This window comes from Xenopus tropicalis, chromosome 8 (assembly GCF_000004195.4).
Source record: "Xenopus tropicalis strain Nigerian chromosome 8, UCB_Xtro_10.0, whole genome shotgun sequence".
In the NCBI taxonomy this organism is placed as follows: domain Eukaryota; kingdom Metazoa; phylum Chordata; class Amphibia; order Anura; family Pipidae; genus Xenopus; species Xenopus tropicalis.
Genome location: NC_030684.2, coordinates 101,487,831 through 101,511,581, shown reverse-complemented (window position 1 = coordinate 101,511,581; position 23,751 = coordinate 101,487,831). Strand labels below are relative to the sequence as shown.

Genomic DNA, 23,751 nt, shown 5'->3' with positions numbered 1-23,751 from the left:
CGATTTTTTTTTTTTCCCACTCTTTTGAAGTCCAAAATTCAGACTTTGATAAATCAGCCCCTAAATGTCCCATGTTCAGGTTAAGGCAGTGGACTAGACCCTGAATTCAGATTGTTAACAATGTGGTCCCTCTATTTAAGCTCACATATAAATCCAGAGGCTCATTCATTACATTTTTTTTTTTTTTTTTTAACAATTCTTTTATTGAGCATCACAGAAAGGAAAGTTTGTACATTTGTAAACATGTAGTTACATTGCATTGCCCAGTTTTACATTGAAATAAAGAAAATATAAGAAATAATAAAAAATTTAAATAAATCGAATTAACAAATTAACAATGATGGTGTCAGTTTTTCCCTCTATTTCTGAGTTTTTCTCTCTCATGTGTTCGTACCTAGTCTATTTAGGAGGAGTTTCACAGGTATAATAAGTATATATCATCCAATTCTATGCATTTGTCGTGCTAGGGTCTAGTCGGCGATTGGGTCTACTTCTATCCAGGGTTCCCATACTTTGTAAAATTTATCTGGGCAGCCTCTTCTCATATAGGTGAGTTTGTAGAGCGGAATTGCCTTCTCTATCAGTTGTTCCCAAGAGTGTGGTGATGGTCCACCTCTAGACTTCCAGTGGATTGCTATTGCTTTTTTGGCGTACATACACAGTATGGATAGAAGTGTGTTTTGTGCCCTTCTTGGAGTTATTTCCCCAAGTTGGTTAAGGAGTATAGTTATAGGATCCATTGGGAGTGCTATATCAGTTTTTTCTTTTATCTGCTGTATAACCTCACTCCAGTAGGTTTTAATTATGGGGCATTCCCATACCATATGTATAAAATTTGCAGGCGTGTATTGACATCTTGGGCAATTCTGTGATATGTTGGCATTCATGCCGTGTAGTCTGTGTGGAGTGAGGTAGGTTCTGTGTAAATAGTTCAATTGCGTCATCTTGTCTTTGCTACTAATAGTTCCTTCAAACGCTGAGTCTAAGATATCTACCCAGTGCTCTTGAGTAAGATGAGGAATATCTGCTTGCCATTTTGTGTACAGTCTATTCAGAGATACACTTCCTACTTGTATAAGCTGTGCATAAAAGCTTGAGAGAGGTTTCTTTAAAGTTTCACTGTATATCATTGTTTCTATGTGGGTTGGGGTTGTTTCAATTGGCAAATGCCCAAATTGAGTTTCTGCAGCATGCCTTAGTTGTAAGTACCTGAAGAGCATCCTATTGGGGAGTGTATGTTTTTGTTTAAGTTCCGGGTAAGGAAGTAATATCCCATTCTCCATGATATCTGACAGGTACTTAATGTTGTGTTGAGCCCATAGTTGTGGATCTGGTATTGATCTAAAATGTTTTAGATGGGGATTGCACCACAGCGGAGTATGTTCCGAGTAGTGTTTTTGAGGTTTAGGGTGGAGTCTATTGGTTGCTTGCCAGGCCCTTATTGTCGCCTTCATTAATGGGGAGGCCTTTTTTGTATACTTTGTTCCCCTGTACAGTAGGTTTTTTAGTTCCTCCAGTGAACCTATCACCTGGGCTTCTAGTATAGTTGCTGCATTAGTTAGGGTGGGAGCAGTCCAGTTTCTTGCTACAGCGAGTTGTGCCGCCAAGTAGTATAGGTGTAGGTTGGGGGCTGCCAACCCTCCCTGACTTGTTGGGAGCTGCAGTGTGGTTAGGGCAATTCTTGGGGGGCAGCGGTTCCAGTACAGAGTAGTTACTAGTGATTTAAGTTTAGCAAAGGTAGATCCACTGATCAGGGTTGGGGCTTGTCTAAAAATGTACATCAATTTTGGGAGTATGACCATTTTAAATAGGTTTATACGTCCTATGAGTGTTAAGGGGAGATTTGCCCATATTTCAATTTTGGCCTCTATCAGCTTAAGGATTGGGTGTATATTGAGCTCTACAAATTTATTTAGGTTAGCCTGCACCCAGATTCCCAGATATTTAAAGGACTCAACCCATTGTAAGCCATGAGTCTGGTTGGGAGCCTGTTGTGGTCGGGGGTCTATTGGGAATAGGACCGACTTGTCCCAGTTAATTTTGAGGCCTGAGTAATTAGTGTGGGTGTTGATTGTGTTTAGTACCAGTGTTAGTGCTTGATCTGGGTTGGGCAGATAGATTAGGGTGTCGTCTGCATACATTGAGATGATTTCTTTGTTGGGGCCAAGTTTTAGTCCTTCTATGTCTTTTTGGGTTTTTATACGACAGGCCATGGGCTCCATGGCTAGTGCGAATAAAAGTGGAGAGAGGGGGCAACCCTGTCTAGTGCCTCTGCTTATGGCGAGGGGTGCTGATATTTTAGTGTTAGTTCTTACTTTGGCCGTTGGGAGGTGGTATAGCGCTTTAACCCAGTTAATATATGTGGGGTGTATTCCCACTCTTTTCATGGTAGCCCACAGGTACTCCCACTCTACAGAGTCAAAGGCCTTCATATTGTCTAGCGAAGCTACTAGCCTGGTACCTGGGTTATCGTGTGTGATTGTTATGTTTGTAAAAAGCCTCCTTATGTTGGTATCAGTCATGCGGCCGGGCATAAAGCCTGTTTGATCAGGGGATATTACTTTAGATAGATGTTGTGCTATTCTAGTTGCTAGTACCTTTGCTAAGATTTTTGCATCTGCATTGATGAGCGAGATTGGCCTATAGGAAGAGCATTCGAGGGGGTCCTTGCCTGGTTTCAGGATCAGTACAATAAGGGTTTCTTTCATTGAATTTGGTAAAGGTTTTCCTTCCTTTACTCCATTATATAGTTTCACCAGTAGGGGTGCAATTAATTTGGTGTGCTGCTTGTACCACTCCATCGGTATACCATCCGTACCTGGGGTTTTCCCACTTGGGGAGGCACCTATGGCCATTTCTATTTCAGTTATTGTGATGTCCGTGTCTAAGTAATGAGAAGTTTGTAGGTCTAACTTGGGGATTTCAGTGTCTTTTAGATAGTCTTGTATCTCGTTAGATGATACCTGTAATTTAGAGGTATATAGATCTGTATAGAATTCTGCAAATCTAGTGTTCACTTCTTCCGGAGAAGAAGTTATTGTACCATTGCTTAGTTTTACTGCTGGGATGAGCATGGTTGTGGAGCTGTCCCTAGAGAGGAGTGCTAGTAGTTTCCCGTTTTTATCACCCTGCTCAAAGACCCCTGCTTTTTGGTATAGCATATGCTTCTTAGTGAGTTCAATTTGCGCAAGGGTAAGAGCCCTTTGGGTATCCTGCCATTCCTGCTGGTTCTGCATATTTGGGTGTGCAATATATTTTGCTTCGGTTTCCTGTACTCTTTGAGTTTTCAGTAGTATTTCCGCCCTTAGATTAGTTTCTATTGCCTTAATGTTACTGATGAAGACACCTCTAATGTAAGCTTTGAAAGCGTCCCAAGTAACATCTGGGGGTACCTCTTCTCTGTTAGTTTCTGTGAATGTTTCTATGCTATTATGAATAGTCTCGTTCAGTTGCGCATGGGTTGCCCAGTAAGGACTAAGTCTCCAGATTCTGTCTGCTAAGGTTGGGGAAGTGAGTATACTAATTGTGATAGGGGAATGATCTGAAATACCTCTGGTAAGTATTTCTACTTTTTGTGTTCTTTTGTTCATTTCCTCACAGCCTAAGGCTAGGTCAATTCTGGACATATTGTTGGAACCGGGTGAGTAGCAAGTGTATTGCCTGGCTCCTGGGTTGCGGACTCTCCAGAGGTCTGTTAGTTGGAAGCCAGAGATCCATCTGTTAAATGCTGGAGTGCTAATTCTTGGGGGGTTCAGTTTATCTAGTGTTGCATCCATCACCGCGTTGAAGTCACCCATTAGTAGTAGGGGTGCCATTGGGAGGGTCAGGATTTTATTCAGGACTTCTCTCAAGGGTTCCTCTGCAAATGGGGGTGGGATATATATGTTTGCCAGAGTTAATTTTTTCCCTTGTAATGTACCATGTACCACCACATATTTACCGTTTCTGTCGGAGATAACAGTTTCTACTACAAAGGGACAGGTTTTGCAGATTAGGATAGATACCCCTCTAGAGTAGCTTGAGTACAAAGAGTGGTGCATTGATCCAATCCAGGGTCTTTTTAATGCTAAGAATTTACTGCCCACTAGGTGTGTTTCCTGTAGCATTATAATTTGTGGTTTGTTTCTTCGAATAAAGTCTAGAACCAACCTTCTTTTTATTGCGCTTCCTAGACCCCTAACATTCCACGACATTACTTTAGTAGTCGCCATATTAGACTATATTTTGTATTTATGTTCTTTGTGTGACAATAGTTTCTGTTGTAAGGGGTTGTATTGTCCTCCCTTCTTTCTTTGTGTGTATTTGTGTTACTGTGTGCACCATCAAAACTTAACATATTTAAACATAACATTTCAGTCCCTTCCCGTGCCCTCCCCACCCACCCTACAAACAGCATTAGAGTGAGTTTACTCCCATAACTTAAAAAAAACCTTGTGAACTTATTGGGGGTTAGTGTCGGCATTGAGCCCAGTCCCGGACTAACCGCTGTGTACTCCTCCTGGCTCCTCCGACTTCCGGAGGGGGGGGGAGAGTATAGTTACCTTACCGCCCGTTGCTGTAAGGGGATTTGGTGGTTAATCCAGAGGTCTTGTCTTTCCCTGAGGCGGTTGAGTTAGAGGCTGTTCCAGCGCTTATGCGTTTATGTAGCTTTGATCCAGAGTTCTTGGTCGAGGTCAGGTTCAGAGTACTTGTGAGTTCTTTGTAGTCCTTTACATGTAGACAGATAGGTTATAGGTTAGTTGTTACCATCCTGTTGAGGTTGTGAGTATCTGAGTCTAGTCGTGGTTAGTTATGCTCTTTAGGTCCGTAGGATTGTGGAGGGTTTTGTAATCCTTCGGAGAGGCAGGGAGAGTAAAGGTGTATTGTTCCGGTTTTTGTGAGTTGTGTGGTCCCTGCATCTGAGCCTCTTGGCTGTGGTTTAGGGTCTTTAGTGTTGTGCAAGACTTTGTAGTTCCTTGAAGTGCAGGTTGGTTGAGCTTTAGGTAACAACAGCTTGTTGAGGTGTAGGTACATTAGGTCCAACTGTCTTGTTTCATTCTTGAATCTGTTGTGATGAACAGGGTCTTTGTAGTCCTTGAAAAGTGTTGGCGAGTTTAAGATTAGTTATTCCCGTCTCGGTGAGTCGTGGGGTCTTTCCTCCAGCCATCTTATTGTGTCCTCTGGAGAGGTGAAAAAGTGTGTTTTGCCTTTGTCAGTGACTCTCAGTCGTGCAGGGAATAGCATAGCATATGGGATTTGTTTCAACCTCAGCTGTTTCTTTGCTTCTGTATATTTGGCTCTCTGTTTCCGTATTTCAGATGAAAAATCAGGGTATATTGATATCCTTTGGTTTTCATACATGAGATCTCCTGCTTTCCTTGCCTCCGCTAGTGCAGTGTCTCTATCTCTATAATTGAGGAGACGTGCTATCAGAGGTCTTGGGGGTGCGCCTGGTGGAGGTGGTCTGCCTGGGACTCTGTGCGCCCTCTCGACTATGAATGTGGGTGAAAAGGCTGCCTGACCAAACATCCTTATTAGCCATTGCTCTATGAATTTCTCTGTGGCATTGCCTTCAATTCTTTCTGGCAGCCCCAGTATGCGGATGTTGTTACGGCGTAGCCTATTTTCTAGATCATCAGCTTTAGTCTCTAGCATGGCTATTTGTTTCTCTGTTGTAGTGAGTTTGCCAGTAAGAGGCGCTGTGGTGTCTTCCAGGTCACTAATTCTCCTTTCTGCTTCCCCTGTTCTTTCTCTGAGTTTTTGCACATCATGTTTTAATATTGCAAAGTCAGTTTTTAGTTCATCTATTTTCCCCACTATGGTAGTGTGGTTTGTTGTAATAGCATTGAGAACCTCAGTTAATGTAGGCTCTTTTATAAATGGTGCAGATATCTGAGTTGGTGGTGTGTCCCCATTTCCTTCTATTTCAGCTAGTAGGTAAGTGAGATGTGGGAGACATACCTCTGCTGGACCGCTGTGGCAGGGGTTCCCTTGCATATTGTGCTAATCTTTTTATTCATTACATTTTTGATAAAGTTTAGGGTCTCTATTGCAACATACTCCTGGAGTCAATCCAACCACCAGACACTTCTGGAAGCCACTACTGCTTATGTTATTGGTAACTACTGTATTATTTAACCCAACAGGCCATCCTGCCAGTACTTGCTGGAAACACATACTTAACTTGTGACCCTTTGCTTGCGCCCTGTATGAGGGAGATTGCTGTCTTGACATGTGTAATGTGAGTGGCCTTCATTCTTAGGCACTTCCTGGAGTTTTATGTGCCCCTTTGTTTGTAGGTTGAACCTACAACAGCAACTAGATAGTAAAGAGTTGTACCTTGCTCTTCATTTGACAGCACTACATTCAGAGAGAGTGGGCTGTGAGTGGCATATACAACCCCACCTAATATTCAGATGCTCAGATTAACAAGTGCCAGGACCTGCAAGGACAGGAGAGCAAAGGAGTGCAAAGCACTGCCATGGTGTCAACCCCCCCATTTCTTCATAAGTTACCCAATTTTGAAGACTCTCCCCCGTTCTCCTGTCCCCCTTTCCAATCTTTCTCAAGTCTCACGATGTCCTGCAGTGAATTTCAGACATGAATGAGCAGTAACCATTCAATGACTATGTTTGATGCATTTGCACCTATATGGGCAATTTTGGGGCTTCAGCTGCAATTATGCACGTCACTTCGGGAAGCGTGTGTGCCGCATTTGCCCTGAGTCAGGTTGACAGCGCTGCAACTGCTACGTGCATGGCCCCAAAAGAGAGCAATTTTACTTATGATAGTGGTCTGGAACGCGCCTGGGGCAGTGTTAAACAAGCCGTTCTATCTTTAAGGATTTTTATAAACTTTGAAGTATGTAGTATTTGTATTTCCATTGTTTCCACAATGTGAGATCCTGAATGATGCAAAGTTGAAAGTACACCTGTCATGCTGAAAGAAATATGATCTTTACAGGAGATGGTCTATTTAACATAATAAATATGAGCTCCGAAGTTCTTGTCCAAACAATCAAAAGATGAATATGGAACTCATTCTTACTTTATATCAGTTGCTTTACAAATTCCAGATGTGTTTTAATCTATGCTGCATGTAATATTCAGAGAGAGCACAGAGTATGAGTATAGTACCCAGCTCTGCATGAGTATAGTACCCACCTCCGCATGAGTGTAGTACCCACCTCCGCATGAGTGTAGTACCCACCTCTGCATGAGTATAGTACCCACCTCCGCATGAGTATAGTACCCACCTCCGCATGAGTATAGTACCCACCTCCGCATGAGTATAGTACCCACCTCCACATGAGTATAGTACCCACCTTCGCATGAGTATAGTACCCACCTCCGCATGAGTATAGTGCCCACCTCTATATGAGTATAGTGCCCACCTCAGTATGAGTATAGTGCCCACCTCCGCATGAGTATATTGCCCACCTCCGCATGAGTATAGTACCTACCTCCGCATGAGTATAGTACCCACCTCCGCATGAGTATAGTACCCACCTCCGCATGAGTATAGTACCCACCTCCGTATGAGTATAGTGCCCACCTCAGTATGAGTATAGTGCCCACTTTCCTTGGCTCCTCTGTATTCCTTTGCTCCATCTGCCAAAGCAACATATACTAGCTAAAAAATTGTCATTGAGTCCTGACCCCTAAATTGACTGACTAATTACTGTTAAGTTTTATTTAAGTCTTAAAGTAATCAGCTAGATCAGCAGGAGAACAGGGGGCCAGGCTTAGGGAACTGTTCCAAACCATATTTTTACATTAAAAATCATGAAAAGGCTGAATATTTTTTAATTGATATATATTGCAAAGTTGTTTGAAATTATGTTTATTTTTCAAAAAAGCTAAAGCTGTGTTTGGGTTGAGTTCCCATTTAAAATGGCAATTTTTGATTTAGGATTATACAATGGCACATACTACAAAAAATTATATTTTTATGAAATTGATTTATTTAGATTAAGCAGTGTTATACATATGAGCTGCTTTAAGCAATTTTTATAGAGACCTACCTTGGTCAGGGCTATAAGTCTTTAGTTTGATAGGAGCTAGAAGGGCACACATATTTTTCTACCACATCATTTATTCAATGGATACTCCCTTAGAGAAAGTAAAGTCAGTAAGGGAAACTGATTATTAGTATGGGGCTGAAGCTGATAAGGAACACCCTAAATCGGTCGCACGAAACATCGTCAGATGTGCCACACACCATTCAGGGCTGAATCGGCAGGTAAGGAGGTAGAAACAATAGGATTTCTACCTCCTTCTGCCGATTCAGCTCTGAAGTGAGATTTTGATCAGGCGCCTTCTATGGCGCCCGATCAAAATTTTCCAACTGGTCTGATCGGCGAGTCGGCCGATATCAGCAGCTTCCTGCGATATCGGTCGACTCGCCGACATACCATACACGCACCGAATATCGTATGAAACGAGGTTTCGTACGATATTATCGGTGCGTGTATGGCCACCTTAAGAGAGGAATTCATTCTATTGTTATCCTGTTTAGAAGGGGACACTATTCGTACATAAATGTTTTTTTCCTTACCTTGCCCATTCTGATGGGCAGTTTGGCATTTGTTTTATAATTCAGTAGACTAATGAGTTTTCTGTTTTGTACTCAAGTTGATGTGTACAAAGCAGACATGGTGTCTCAGGAGTGTGTTAAATGACAAACCGACACAATCTATATTCCAGTCACTGTAAAAACTGACTAGGACCATCTGTCGTAAGTGTGGCCTATAATGTCTTTGGTTAAAGATGATATCTGTCAGTTTGGTTTAACTGTCACCATCCGAAGTAATATACTGCAGCACAGACTGGCGGGGTCTTAAAAGTCTAACATAATGATGGATGAGCATTAACCTCCACTCTAACAGCTCCTGATGTTCATGTATTCTTCTCTGCATTTCAGTAACAATAACCGTTGGAGGGAAGCAATATCTCCTGGGACTCTATGACACTGCAGGACAGGTAGGGTGTCTCCACATTTATTATTGGATTTAAAGAAACAGTAATGCATTAAATAATGTCACAATAATAAATCACTTGTTTGACTTCAAGCAACAGTAACACAAAGCATATAAATTATTTATTAGCATTTATATATAATTTATTTTTTGCTGTCAGCTCTGCTGTGTTTAACCATTTTGTATCTATTACCCTAAACAAAGCTTCACCTGGACAATTGTGTTCAATGGAGCCTTAGATAATACATGCAATTTTTCACCCCCAAAACCTTGAAATACCAACAAGTATACTTGTGTATATATGTACAGAACACCTTTATATCATGATATACTGTTCTAGCTTTTCTGAAAGATTGCTGTCAACATATGAAACACCAACTAGCAAAAACCTTCTCACCCTCAATGAAGCATCCAACAGGGTCATATATAGCGATATGAAAATCTTTTGGAATTGGTGGGGCCTCTTTCTCCATTGATCCCAAGATCCTACACATTTGCTTGTTCCTTGTGCCATTCAAAAGCTCGATCATTTTTGCGTGGATGTGCACATGTCACTGCTCCGCGTGCATTAAGTGGGGCACTCAGTACTGTTTATAACCATGACAGGCTGATAGGGTCATTTTGACCATCGTTCATAGCCAGAGGGCAGCAGCAGTCAAAACACCTTAAATACAAATTAAATAGCAGCTTTAGCACTAATTCAATCCACAGTCTTTTACTGCAATGGAAAAAGCAGAATTTTAAATGCCACATTCTTTTCAGTGTAAAGATCAGCTATGAAAATATATATTTGTACTGGAATTGCACCCTGTTCAATTTAGGGTTGCCACCATGCCAAGTATATTTCATTTGAGCTGGGACAGTAAAATATTGGCCAAGTGGTAGCCATCCAAATATTTTATCAGAATTGCTTATGTTCCATGGATAGTCTCCCTCTTGTGCAACCCATTTTCTACCTCTTCTATGAAATGTATTTACACCAAAAATGTTCTGCCAGAGGCCCTTTTCATACAATAGCAACCCATGCCCTTCTGGACTGTAGCTATACCCTACCTGCCACGTGGTTTCTCAGTCTCATACTCACGGAATGTACAAGGACATAAAGCAGAGCAGGGACAACGACTGCAATGGCAGCATCCCTGTAAGTGTGCAAGGTCATTAGTGTAACTGATTCAGGATGGATTAAATAGCAATGATATTCTTCCTGAGACTAATTTTACTTACACCCTGGCGCCGATGCTTCAGCCCTATGGCGTGTTTATTGCTGCATTAACATCCTCATTTATAGAAAAAGATGGTGTCAGCTCTCAGAACTCACATTTTTGCACAATAAGCATACAGAAGCCAAAAAACAACCTTTATATTAGCATTTTCCCATTTGGAAGGAAGGGCAGATGTGTTTAATGATCAGTACTCATGCTACTACAACTTAGCATAGTGTTAAATAAGAAAGAGTCTGGGATATCTTCATAAAATATGTTAGTCGGGGAAGGCTGAGTGCTGAGCAATGTTACAGCAAGAGAAAATGAACCTCGGGACTTCCCACGGCTGCTTCATTCCACTCAGTTTTTAAAACAAAGGAAATTTACTGTACTATTTACAAAAAGCATGCAGTTCTATGGACATTATTAAATACATTTAAAAATTCTTGCAAAATGCACTACATTTTAAAGGGTTGGTAAACTTTTAATGTGTTATAGAATGGCTAGTTCTTAGCAACTTTTCAATTGGTCCTCGTTTTTTATTTTTTAGCATTTTTGAATTACTTGCTTTCCTCTTCATCTTTCCAGCATTCAAAAGGGGGTCACTGACACCAGCAGCCAAAAATCTATTGCTCTTTGAGGCTACAATTTCACTATTATTGTTACTTTTTATATTTCTATTCAGACCCACTCCTATTAATATTCCAGGTTTTCATTAGAAGCACTGCCTAGTTGCTAAGGTAATTTGGACCCTAGCAACCATATAGCTGATAAAATTTCAAACTGGAGAGTTGGCAAATTAAATAATTTTAAAAAGACACAAATAACAAAAAATTAAGGCCAACTGCAATATTTATTTCAGAGTAGCACTCTCTACAACACACTAAAAGTTAATTTAAAGGTGAACAATCACATTACCTGTTGTCCAGAAAAATCAGATATTTAATACTATTAGAACTGAGGTCAACCAGCCCCACTCAGCTTCATCTTTATGCCATAACTGTATACAATGTAGGGTCAGTTTTATTACGGTGGTGCTTTGGTTTAGGCTGTGTTTATATATGGTAATAAAGGGTGTTTGCCCTGATTTATGGTATAATCTGTAGGTTAATTGATTCAGTCATTTATGATTGATTGATTGAATGAGTTATGATGATTATGATGTGCAGAGAGAATTTTGGAGAAGTGAAAATGGGTTATATTGCGTAGGAATTTCTTTAGATAGAGGATGGGGAGGCGAAACAAGGGACCCTCAATAGGATGGATATGATGAACCAGAAAGGCACAAGACATAATGAAGGGCTAACGCCTATTTTCCTTTTTTTAATTGACAGTTAAAGAGAAAAGTATTACCGGTAGCTAAAGCAGAAAGGAAGTGTGTTTAATTAAAGAAAAGTTGTCTGAGACATGAGGTTTCCAAGGATTTCTGACTTGCTTTTCATACACTTTTAATTGGCATTTTCACTGTCTCCTCCATTTGCAGGCCGATCAGTATGTAAGGGAGAGTTGGCTGCTTACAGCCCCGTAGGATGTGTGCATGAGTGGGGCACAATAGGGGGCTCACCGCAGAAAAAAACCCACTTTCTATTCATTCTTATGGAATATTTAAAAGTGTATTTATCAATGGATAAAAGTTATAGTTCATTATTTTATAAAAATGCTTCTAAAAATCCAATAGGAATGAATAAAAAGTGCGTGTTTTTCTGTAGTGAGCTCTAATCTCAAAGTTTGATAAATCTGCCCACTAGTGCATGTTGTAAGAGCCTATCTGGGAGAGGGCATTGCAAGGTTATTATTATCAAGGCATTGCTTTAAGTTTGTACTTATTTCGCTATAAAAATCCAGCAGTCTGTGTGGGTGCCATGAGCATTTTCTTTCGCAGTTTTCACTTTGCATGAATTTAATACTGTATGCTTTTGGTATTTAGCAACCAGTAGAGGAGGGAATACACATTTTATAGTTTGCCCCAGTGTTTACTGAACAAGTTGTTACTGCACCGCATACTCAAGGTGAGGCCTTACCAGAGACCTATAAAGAGGCAAAATTATGTTTTCATCCCTTGAGTCAATGCCCTTTTTTTATACAAGACAACACTTTATTTGCTTTAGTAGCCACAGAATGGCACTGCCTGGAATTAGACAACTTGTTATCTACAAAAAGATCCTTCTCCATTAAGGATACCCCCAACAAACTACCATTTAGTAGATAGTTCGCGTTTAAATTATTTCTACCAAAATGCATAACTTTGCCCTTGTTCACACTGAACCTCATTTTCCAGTTTGCTGCCCAGTTTTCCAATTTTGTCAAATCGCTCTGCAAAGTGGCAGCATCCTGCATGGAACTTTTGGAAAGTTTTGCACAATTTAGTGTCATCAGCAAAAATAGAAACAGTACTGTCTATGCCCACCTCCAGGTCATTAATAAACAAGTTAAAAAGCAAAGGACAAAGGACTGACCCCTGCGGTACTCCACTAACCACACTGGTCCAATTAGAAAATGTTCCATTTACCACCACTCTTTGTAATCTATCCTTCAGCCAGTTCTCTATCCAAGTACAAATACAATGTTCTATTTTTACTCTTATCACCATAATACTTATTCTAGAATTGATCATATCTGGATTCTACAAACATTATAACCAAAAGCTCTAGTATTTAAAATTCATACAACCCCACAGTCAGATCATTCCCCTCCATCTTTGTCCCTACGAGATTTATACGACAAACCAACTGCATAAAAATGGAGGATTAATGATTCATTCTTGAAAATACCCCAAATACAGGAGACCCTATATGATCATCTCCTCCAATATTTTAATGAAAATGAATCTAGCGTAACGTCTCATCATCAGCCTTTGGGAAGCACATAAAGTTGTTTTGAGAGGACACGTTATAGCTACAGTGTCTCATAAACTTAAACAATCCAATCAAAATACTCTAGATTTGCAAAATAAGCTGGACTTAGAAACCCAAAATAAAATAACTTCTACCCCCTCCTTAAAGGAAAATGAAAGTCAAAATTAACAGGCTATACCACTTATTAGTTCTCTTTGAGTAAAGGTAGATCGCTATAGTTAGGGCTCACCAAAGAGAAGATCTAAGTAGTTATTCAAATTTCAAAGTTTCAGCTCGTTTAACCCATCGGCGTCGCCATGTTGAAAGAGGTATTGCTTCTCCTGTTCGCTCACAGCTCGATAGTACGCATGCGCAAATTCTGCCCGCAGCTCCGTGTAAATGTAAAGGAATCGAGCGTTGTCATAGCAACAAGATGCTTTGATTCCTATTGGCTGGGGGGCGGGCTAACTGTAATCAGGGTGACGCGGCTGCAAAGAAAAGGAAAGGGGTATTCAAATAAAGCATGCGCAGTAGCAGTGATACCGCTGGAATGCGACTCTCCTGTGCCAGCGGCAGCGGTGTGGGAATATGCGAGATTTTGACTACATTACCCAGCCCTGTGACTTTGGTTGTACAAGCAGTGCGTTTACATCTCAAAGAAAGAAGGGACACAGGATCCACTCTGCACAGCAGGTTTTATACAGAATGCCTTTCTTTTCAGCCACTAATGTTTATTAACCTTTCGTTGTCCTTTAAGGGAACTGCATCTGTCCTCTAAAGCAGCCTTTAGAGGACAGAAATACTATTCTCTAAGCCAGTGCTGTCCAACTGTGTGTGGCCCCCCACTTGTCTGGCTGCTTTGATGGCTTACCTTTGTGTAAGATTTAAATGGTATCGGTACTGGATTAACTGATAAATAAGGATCCAGAGTCCAATGTTATGGCTCTTGGCTTTTGGTCCGCATTGGTGAGTGGGTACCTGGCTAGTAGTGAGTGGGTGCCTGGCTAGTAGTGAGTGGGTGCCTGGCTAGTAGTGAGTGGGTGCCTAGCTAGTAGTGAGTGGGTGCCTGGCTAGTAGTGAGTGGGTGCCTGGCTAGTAGTGAGTGGGTGCCTAGCTAGTAGTGAGTGGGTGCCTGGCTAGTAGTGAGTGGGTGCCTGGCTAGTAGTGAGTGGGTGCCTGGCTAGTAGTGAGTGGGTACCTGGCTAGTAGTGAGTGGGTGCCTGGCTAGTAGTGAGTGGTGCCTGGCTAGTAGCCCCATTGCTGCATAGACTGAGAGCTTACATATTAGCTAAGCTATTGCTCTAGGTGATAGTATCCAAAGTGAGACACAGCTAAATCATCTCAGAGCAATCATGTCCCCTATATCCAGTGATGTGAGTGATGCAAAAAAAGCCAACAAGTCCAGTTTATGCCGACGTCTGGGTTTGTCAGTTTCACTATAAGAAGTTGGCAGATTCAGACCAACACAAGTCAACAAGCACATGCCTAAAGGGCTCCAGAATTCTACATTGTGAATCATCTGTTTACAAACAATGATGTCAATGATAGCCTATGATTAAGTGTCTGTGAACACGAAATACGTAAGGCAATTATGGTACTCCAATAAAAGTATTTTTAATAAAGAATTCTGCCTGAAGATTTGCACACTGAGTGCCTGCTTTTCAAAAAATAGTGATATCTTCTCCCCAGCTGAGGGCAGCACATCTGAGCCCCCCTTTCTTTGTGGTGATTTGTAGGACATATCCTACAATTTTGCAACAATGCCAGTGATGCTAGTAAACAAAACTTAAAACTGAAGGAAAACCAGAAATTTCTGTCTATTTGCTGCCACCTACTGGCATAACTATAAATAATGCTTAAGTGTACTGTGCTTGATAATCCACTTTCTAAATTCATCTAGGAGTCCAAGAATTAGGCTAATGCCACACGTAATGTACATAGCGTATTTTCAGCAAGCCAAAAGCCAAATTCGCTCCATATGCTTAAAAATGCTCCTACTTGTGCACCCGATAGCATTACATACACTCAGGGGCAGACACATGTAGCCGATATTCGCAGTAAAAGAAAAGCCTTGCATTTTTTGGTGGATATAGGCTACATGTGCCTGCATCCAAACATATTCAATGCATTCGGGTGCAGGCGCTACATGTGGCATTAGCCTTGGAGGTTTAATTGGATGAAGCTCAATAACAATGATTTTTTGAATGGCAATTTGATGAAGTAGGATGACTTACAGATATCTAGTATAAATAAATTTGAAGCAACTGGACTTGTTTAGTTATCATTGAAGACGTTTCACTACTCATCCGAGCAGCTTCTTCAGTTCAACTGACTGGTATGGGAAGTCCTCAGCATATATACTCTTCCACTAATCCAATCACAATGGCACTATGTAACTCTTCAGAAAGGTGACATCTGAAACTCACAGAGGTGTGAATGCTGTGGAGTTACTTTGAAAGGATTACCCAAGTATCATGCAACTCTTCAAACAGGCGTTACTTGTACCCAAAGGATCCAACACCAAAGGAAAAAAACAAAGCAATGTTGTATACGCAGTCCAGTGTAGCGAGGAGTGCACAGACCTTTACATTGGTGAGACAAAGCAACTGCTCTCTAAGCGAATGGCTCAGCATAGGAGGGCGAACACTACAGGCCAGGACTCTGCTGTCTTTCTACACCTAAAAGACAAGGAACACTCCTTTGAAAATAGCAATGTCCAAATTTTGGACAAAGAAGACCGCTGGTTTGAAAGAGGTGTAAAAGAGGCCATTCATGTCAAAGTGGAGAAACCATCCCTTAACAGAGGCGGGGGACTTCGACACCATCTGTCTGCTACATACAATGCTGTTCTAACATCTGTACCCCGGCAGTTTCAGAACTCTTCACACATCCATTCATGCAACTCTAACAAGTAACACCTGTTTGAAGAGTTGCATGATACTTGGGTAATCCTTTCAAAGTAACTCCACAGCATTCACACCTCTGTGAGTTTCAGATGTCATCTTTCTGAAGAGTTACATAGTGCCATTGTGATTGGATTAGTGGAAGAGTATATATGCTGAGGACTTCCCATACCAGTCAGTTGAACTGAAGAAGCTGCTCGGATGAGTAGTGAAACGTCTTCAATGATTACTAAACAAGTCCAGTTGCTTCAAATTTATTTATACTAGATATACCATGACCTGGATGAATGAAAATCTTCATAGACATGACTTACAGATATACCCCTATTTGCAGCAGATTGGGGAACTGGTCATTTCTATGTACTGCTTTTTCTTGGCACACTAACAGGTATATTTACATAGTTGTGTACAATATGTAAGTCCAGAAAAGGAGGTCTAAAAGTTGCTGTAAACCAAATGGTGTATTAACTAATAAGGTGTATTTACTAATGCCATGGGTGAAAGAATCCTCTATTACTAGGAGTTAATCCTGGTAATAATTAAGGTTTGCCAGACCAACATGTCATTTACACTATTAATATGTACCACCTCAGACCTAATATAACACATTAAAGAGGCAGTTCACCTTCAAATGAACTTTTAAGAGGATGTAAACATTGATATTGTGCGACAATTTGCAGTTGGTCTTCATTTTTTTTCAGTTATTTAGCTTTTTTTGTTCAGCAGCTCTCCAGCTTGGTATTTCAGCACCTAACAAGTTACTAGGGCTCATTTACCCTAGCAACGAGGCATTAGTTAATAATGAAAACAGTTGCAAAATTGCTTAATATAGGGGCATTATACAACATATTAAAAGTTAACTTAAAGTTGAACCATCAGACAGCAAAGAAATGATGGTTTATGAGGTGATCTAAAAATCAGCAGTAGTGATGACACAGTTTTAATCTCATTAAACGCCCATATAACTACCATAGCTCCCAACTCTCCCAATTTTAACAGCTCAGCCCACAGTCCCGGATTCTTATTGATATGTCCCTCATTTCTCTTTGATCCCCTGCACTGAAAAAAAGGCACAAAATACTCAACACCTGCAATTGTAACTAATAAGCTAAACAGGTCTCTTGGGGGAACTGAGATTTGCAAAACCTGCCAAATTTTGTAAAATGGAAGTGGTGTTTAAGGGGTGTGGTCACAAAAATGGGTGTGGTAAAAAAATGCCATGCTACACGCTGCATTTCTTTTTGTCCCTCTTTGCATTTTTTAAAATGTTGGGAGGTATGTAACTACATGTGATTTACATGATCCAATTTCTTTATAAATCTGGATAAATATGTCTCTAAGCGCCTATAAATCCATTACTGGCAGTGCCCAGGTAGAACTTGGGTTACACTGGATTCTTTACACACAGTTCAGATACTCACAGTGTAAACAGATGAGGTGTTCAGCACAGCCTTACACAAGCTATTACTGGTTGCTGGGGGTTGTTAAACAACTGATAATAGCTCATATCTGCTACATTTTCGTAGTCAAGCTAGCAGTAAAGACAAGCCTTGGACTGCAGTTACATTTACAAATTAATTTTAAAGCATTGTTTTCTTTAATGAATGTACATTGGGATCACACAGCATCAGTAGTGCCATTGGTATTATGCTTTTTCAGTTACTCGGATTAGGGACGGACGCACAATATACTGAATATATAGAATGTCAATGTCAAAATATAGGGCTGATAGTAAATAATTTAGATTATTAGTAGATGGCAGCTCTACTATAGAGATGCTGAAACTTTAAGCTAGTGCAGTCAGTTTAGTATATAAAGTATGGCCTTTTTAGCCATATTCATCATGTTTTATTGATCTACACATACTTTCACTGGTGGTGCTGGGTGACTTGTTTAAACTCTTAAACTCTTTTATGTATTTGTATGTTCTTGTAATAATAGAGAACTGTATTTGCCTCTATTGCAGGAAGACTACGATCAACTTAGACCTCTGTCGTACCCCAACACGGACGTGTTCTTAATCTGTTTCTCTGTGGTCAATCCTGCTTCTTATCACAATGTCCATGAAGAATGGGTATCAGAGCTGAGGGCATGTATGCCACATGTTCCTTATGTCCTCATAGGAACACAGGTACTGCTCATGGTGGAAGTATCTATGTTGTGTGATCCAAAGAAGAAGGTTCTGTTACATTTATTCTGACACCATATGCAGCTTATTATTTTAAAAAAACATAGTATCTTACAGCAGGTATCTATTCAGCCTGCCTTTTCTGTCTGGCATGAATTGGCTTTATTTAAAGGAACAGTAACACCAAAAAATAAAAGTATATAAAAGTAACTAAAATATAATGTGCTGCTGCCCTGCACTGGTAAAAGTTGTGTGTTTACTTCAGAAAGTCTACTATAATTTATATAAATAAGCTGCTATGTAGCCATGGGGGCAGCCATTCAAAGGAGAAAAGGCACAGGCACATAGCAGATAACAGATAAAACACTATTGTATTCTACAGAACTCATCTGTTATCTGCTATGTAACCTGTGCCTTTTCTCCTTTTTTCCAGCTTGAATGGCTGCCCCCGTGGCTACACAGCAGCTTATTATATAAATTATAGTAGTGTTACTGTAGCAAACACACCAGTTTTACCAGTGCAGGGCAACAGTGCATTATATTTTTATTACTTTAAATCTCTTTTTATTTTTTGGTGTTACTGTTCCTTTAATAAAACTGTGCATTTCTGACCGTGAAGTAACCTACAGCAACAATTTCAACATCTGCTCTGGTGTAATTATTTCTACAACAATAATAATGTAGATGTTATATGGCTTTATCATTCAGACTTACAGTCTTCATAGAAACAGTAACCTACAGCAGTTTGTAAAACTTAAAAGCTCAGTAGAGAGTATATAATTAATGAGAATCCAATAACATCAACCACCATCTATCACTGGGTGGTTCAAACTGAGACTTAATTATGTGACTTTATCAGAACTTTGTGTCAAAACTCATGTCACCCAGAGAAACAGAAACCAATCTATGGTATATGTTCAGAAAATGTTTGAGAGCTTGTGACAAATTATGAAGCTGAAGAGGCCATTGAGGTTCTACATTTTTTACATTATATTTTCTCATGTAGTATTTAAACTGCTAGACTGTCAGTCTCTTACACATATTGTAACACACACGGATGTTTCACATTCAGGAGTGTAATGTCACACCCTCACTACTACACTATTACAGATCTATAGTCTCTAGCAGTCTCTTAAATATTGAGTGTTGAGCATCCTACTTGCTGCCCTGGTAAAGACACGCACCTTTTGTTTTTTTTTAGATTGATCTACGAGATGACCCTATAACTTTGGCTCGGCTTCTCCACATGAAAGAGAAACCAATCACCCAGGAACAAGGAATGAAGCTTGCAAAAATGGTAGGTTTTTGAAGTTCTCACCACTGGCAAAGACTGAGCTTCTAAAACTGAGTAGCAATAAATACTGAGACATGTTAGCCTGGTTGTGTTATGCTGCCATCTTCTGAAGCTGCACATAATGCAGAAAATGGGTTCATGCCATTGTGTGCAGCTTTTAGTATTCCGAAAGCTTTATTTGCATTTAATTGCTGAGAATAGAAATTGTACAGGGCGGGGTTGAAACCTATGCTTTAGGTATATTTTATGAGCCTGATAATAAAGGGAAGAGTTGGTACCTGTGATGCTAACACAAGTCTAATACCTAACAGCATTTGCAGCTCTCATATAGTGCAGTGATAGTGCGGGCGTCTATCTCCACCATCATCATTACCGTTACCTCCCAATTTAGAAAATCCTACTTTAAACATAGCCAGGTGAGGGGCTTATTATCACTGGGCCTTTCATAACAGAGGAACTTTGGCTTCCAAACTAAAATGTGTTACAGAGCCACACACAACACAGAAAGCCCCAATAAACCTATCACTGTAATCTGTTCCTTCAAAAAATTCCTTCAAAAAGTATGAATAAATGCCATTTTAATATGCTGAAATTGAGCTTTTTTTGGTTCTTCTCTTTCTGCATCATTTGAAATCCTGGCAGGAGAGGAGGGACTTAAACACTGATGTTACAAATTGTAAAAACTTCTCCACAGCTTTCAGACAGCATGTGGGAACTATATAACTAACAATCCATTGCACTGTGATGTTTCTTTCCTTTTTGACATCACTTGTGCAGGGAATTGTGAGATTTGGAGGATGCAGGCTGAAGGCAGGCTGAGAACAGTCGACTAATATTACATTTTATTTGAGTTTCAAAGTAGCCAGCCAGATCAGCAGGAGAACAGGGAGCCAGGTAACATATTGTATTCAAAATTGTGAAAAAGTTATGTATTTTTTAATTAATGTATAATTCAAAGTTGCTTGAAATTATGTTTACTTTTCAAAAAACGTAAGTTGTGTTTGATTGGAGTTCCCTTTTAATACTGCAAGGGAAGGTAATAAAATCTGTATATATTCTCTCTTAAATGTTAGATCGGGGCACAGTGCTACCTGGAATGTTCAGCCTTGACTCAAAAGGGCCTTAAGAACGTTTTTGATGAAGCAATCCTCACCGTCTTCCACCCAAAGAAAAAGAAGAGGCGCTGTGTGAAATGTCGCAACTCCTGCACAATAGTATAAGGTCACTGCATAGGGGATAACTGGTGCTACTGTATATAAATGGGAGCAAAAACTCATAACTCCAGTATCGCAAGATGCAAATGGAAACCCGGATTTGTCTGTGATGAACCAATCATAATGGAGTATATGAGCAGAGCATATTCCATAGGCCTGGGACGGTGCCAAGTGTGGATGTTTATTGCTGTCTCTCTCACACACTGTGATATATTTCACTGAGCTGAGATAAAACACAACATGTGCCTTTTTACTTATATAATGTTCTTATGGTCTTTGGGAAATGGGATTGTGTAACCATTATAGTGCATTTTTATGAAGTCTTTCCTGGAGCCCATGAGACTGAATGCAATTCCATGCACACATTACAGTACCTTACAGTTCAAACCATTGCTAGGTGGACGGGGGGTCCCTACTTTCATTTGTTCATGGTTATCTCAACCCAGAGCTAAGAGTGAGGGAGTTCCCACCCCCACTGTTACTGGCAGGGCATTAAAACTAAAGAACGTACAATACATTATTTTTTGTGACTTAATGGTACTGTCCTCTGCTGTTTCGCTTTATACGGCAATAATCTCCTAAACACTAAGAAAATGAGAGGAATTTTAACACTAAGACACAGTCGTCACTACAACTGCCACTCAGAGAACTGTATGTTGCTTGAGCAGCTGTATTGTTGGCTTCTGTGGGCTCTTATTTTCACTGCCATGTTTTATATGACTTACAGTGCTGTGCCACCTCTAACATAGCTGCAATTTAGTGCAAAACCTTATAGTATTTCTGTATATTCAGTCCTGTTGAGAGACGTTTTATTGTCAAAGCTGGACCAGAATGTTGAATTTTTAATTGTGCCTTTCATTTGACTTTTGAAGGTCTGGCGCTCCATCTCTCCATCTCTCCATGTACCCTATTTCACAGGCATTTATTCATTTACATGTTCTCATAGGGGGTCAAAATGATCCTTTCAGAGGAGGATCTCCTGGTGAATCCCAGTTTAGAACAGTTCCCATCAGCCCCTTCATATTTCCACCATAAGCCGATATAACACCTGAAACATGTAGCACTATCACTAACTGTTGTGAGATTGGGCAAAAATGTCAGGTACTCTGGTGAGTCCTATAAGGGCCAGTCCAACTGCTCTCATGTTATGATACATCCCTGAACCTGGGCTCATCTCTCTACAATGCTGGAAAATACAGCAGACATTTTGCTTTTTGTCATTTCACTCACACATTTCTGTCATTTAAGTCTCACGATGACATTATATACTTTACATTTCACATTGCCGTTGTATGTGTTTTTTTTATATACAAGACACAAGATGGGCCCAGCATTTAGAGGGGGTATAGGGTAGAAATACATGAATAAGAAAAGAGAAACGTTGAGTCGGATTCTATTTCACTGTTGATGAGCCAGTCTAAAGTGCAGCTATTAAGGACCTGAATTCCAGAGAAGCCTCAGAAGGAAATGATTTAAATCTATTTTAAGCCAAAGTTATTGTCTGGTTTTTTAACTCTGACATCCAATGAAACAGATTGCCCATGGGATTTATATCCAGACAGACAGGAAAAGTAAGTGTTCCCTTTTGCTGTCTGTTTCCAGCTCACAATTTGTATTTTAAAGTGGCTCGGACCAATATGTCAGTTGTACTGCACTAGCACAAATCCAAGTACATTATATGTGGTGAAAATTCATTTTGAATAATCCTTTACTACTTTACTTATTTGTATCTTTTCCTCTGTATCTTCTCCAGGCCTCATTTAAAGTGCAGGATAAGAGTATGCCTATACTGACAAGGCTTTAGGATAGAAGGCTTCAGGGTTGCTTGGTACCAAAGGAAAGAAATTGAATTCAGGAGAAAACATTTAATCACAGGCCAGCCTGTATCTCCCCCTCCTGTGCTGCGATTGATGGTAGGAAGTTCAGAGATGGCTGACAAACTCATTAGCTTAATATTTGTAGGTTTATTTGAAGGTACAACACCATTTGTATTATACCTGTGTAAAACAACCTCTGGCCAAGCAGAAGCAAAGCAAAGAATTATTTTGGGCTGCATTGTGCCTCTCACAAAGTGTAACAGTGGGAATTACTATGTCTATACTGTGTGCCACATATAATCTTCTATCATTGCTTAATGTAATGCCTTAAATCTTAGCAGGGCTTCTAATTTAGTGACTCTGCAACCCATGTTACAAGAATTTGTCAGGCAGAGGGGTCACCTGCTGTATCATATGCAATGTCATGCTAACAACACAGACAGAAAAGCAGTATTTAATCAAGCAAAATAGCATACAGAAAGATTCTATTCTAGTTCTTGGCTTTAATGGTAATCACACTTTGTGGCCTACAGACCAATGAAAATGCCATATTTATTTCCCTTGAGCTCAGGGAGGTGGGAAATCCATCTTGATGTCATGGCTAAAACTTTCCCTACAATATTGCTTGGAGAAGGCAAGGAGAACTGTGATGTTCATGAATCGCTCTTATACGATATACAATACAATATACAATATTCTAGAATTATTTTGGAAATGTTTACTGATGGTTTGCTGAAAATAATACCTGACCTTCGTTTCAAACAGAGGCATGATGTATTTAAGTGTGGCGCAGATGAAAGTGAACGCCATTTCTTTGCCAGAGACCCCATTCTGGGATGGTCATGGATCCCCACATGAGAACTGCACAGCATGTTCTCGAGTGCACATACTTGGGTATCATGATATGGTCATATAATACTAACTATTGTAGACAACTTTAAGAAATCATGTCTTTTTTTCAGGAACTAAATGTTAAGCTACATGTATTAGATTCCCTATCCCTAATGTAACAAAGCTATAAGGATCTGTTATTGTTCTATGGTATCTTTATTCTTATATACACATTACATGAAGGCACTGCGCTGCATACATAACTGTATGGATGGATGTCTTTGCCTAGATAAAGTGTGCAAAAATAAAATTTTAAAAAAACTTGCTTACAGACATATGGACTTATTTGTAAATAAAGTTCATACATCTGGTTTTGCTTCAATGCATGTTATTGATGAGTGAGGGATATACTGAGGTTTAAACTGCTGGCCAAGGACCTGTACAGTCACCCAAGGCACTTCCACTGTTCTGTTATACCATTCAGTGCCAGGCAAAGCCAACAGGGAGGCCTAGGCAACTCGGCTGGGCACCTTGCCTCCCCCCACCACATGGGGTAGGCATTTGTTCATATG

The 23,751-nt window shown here is 40.1% G+C and overlaps 1 protein-coding gene across 2 annotated transcripts in view; it reads left to right on the top strand.

Moving 5' to 3' along the window:
* Positions 1 to 23,504, top strand: part of rhoj (ras homolog family member J) — a 57,531-nt gene extending 34,027 nt beyond the window's left edge. For both annotated transcript variants that reach the window (XM_018096826.2, XM_004917207.2), the window contains 4 exons: positions 8,902 to 8,960; positions 17,862 to 18,026; positions 19,225 to 19,320; positions 20,391 to 23,504. In XM_018096826.2, coding sequence (XP_017952315.1) covers positions 8,902 to 8,960; positions 17,862 to 18,026; positions 19,225 to 19,320; positions 20,391 to 20,537 — 467 coding nt within the window. In that variant the 3' untranslated portion in view covers positions 20,538 to 23,504. The remainder of the gene's footprint in view (positions 1 to 8,901; positions 8,961 to 17,861; positions 18,027 to 19,224; positions 19,321 to 20,390) is intronic.
* Positions 23,505 to 23,751: the final 247 nt, after the last annotated feature.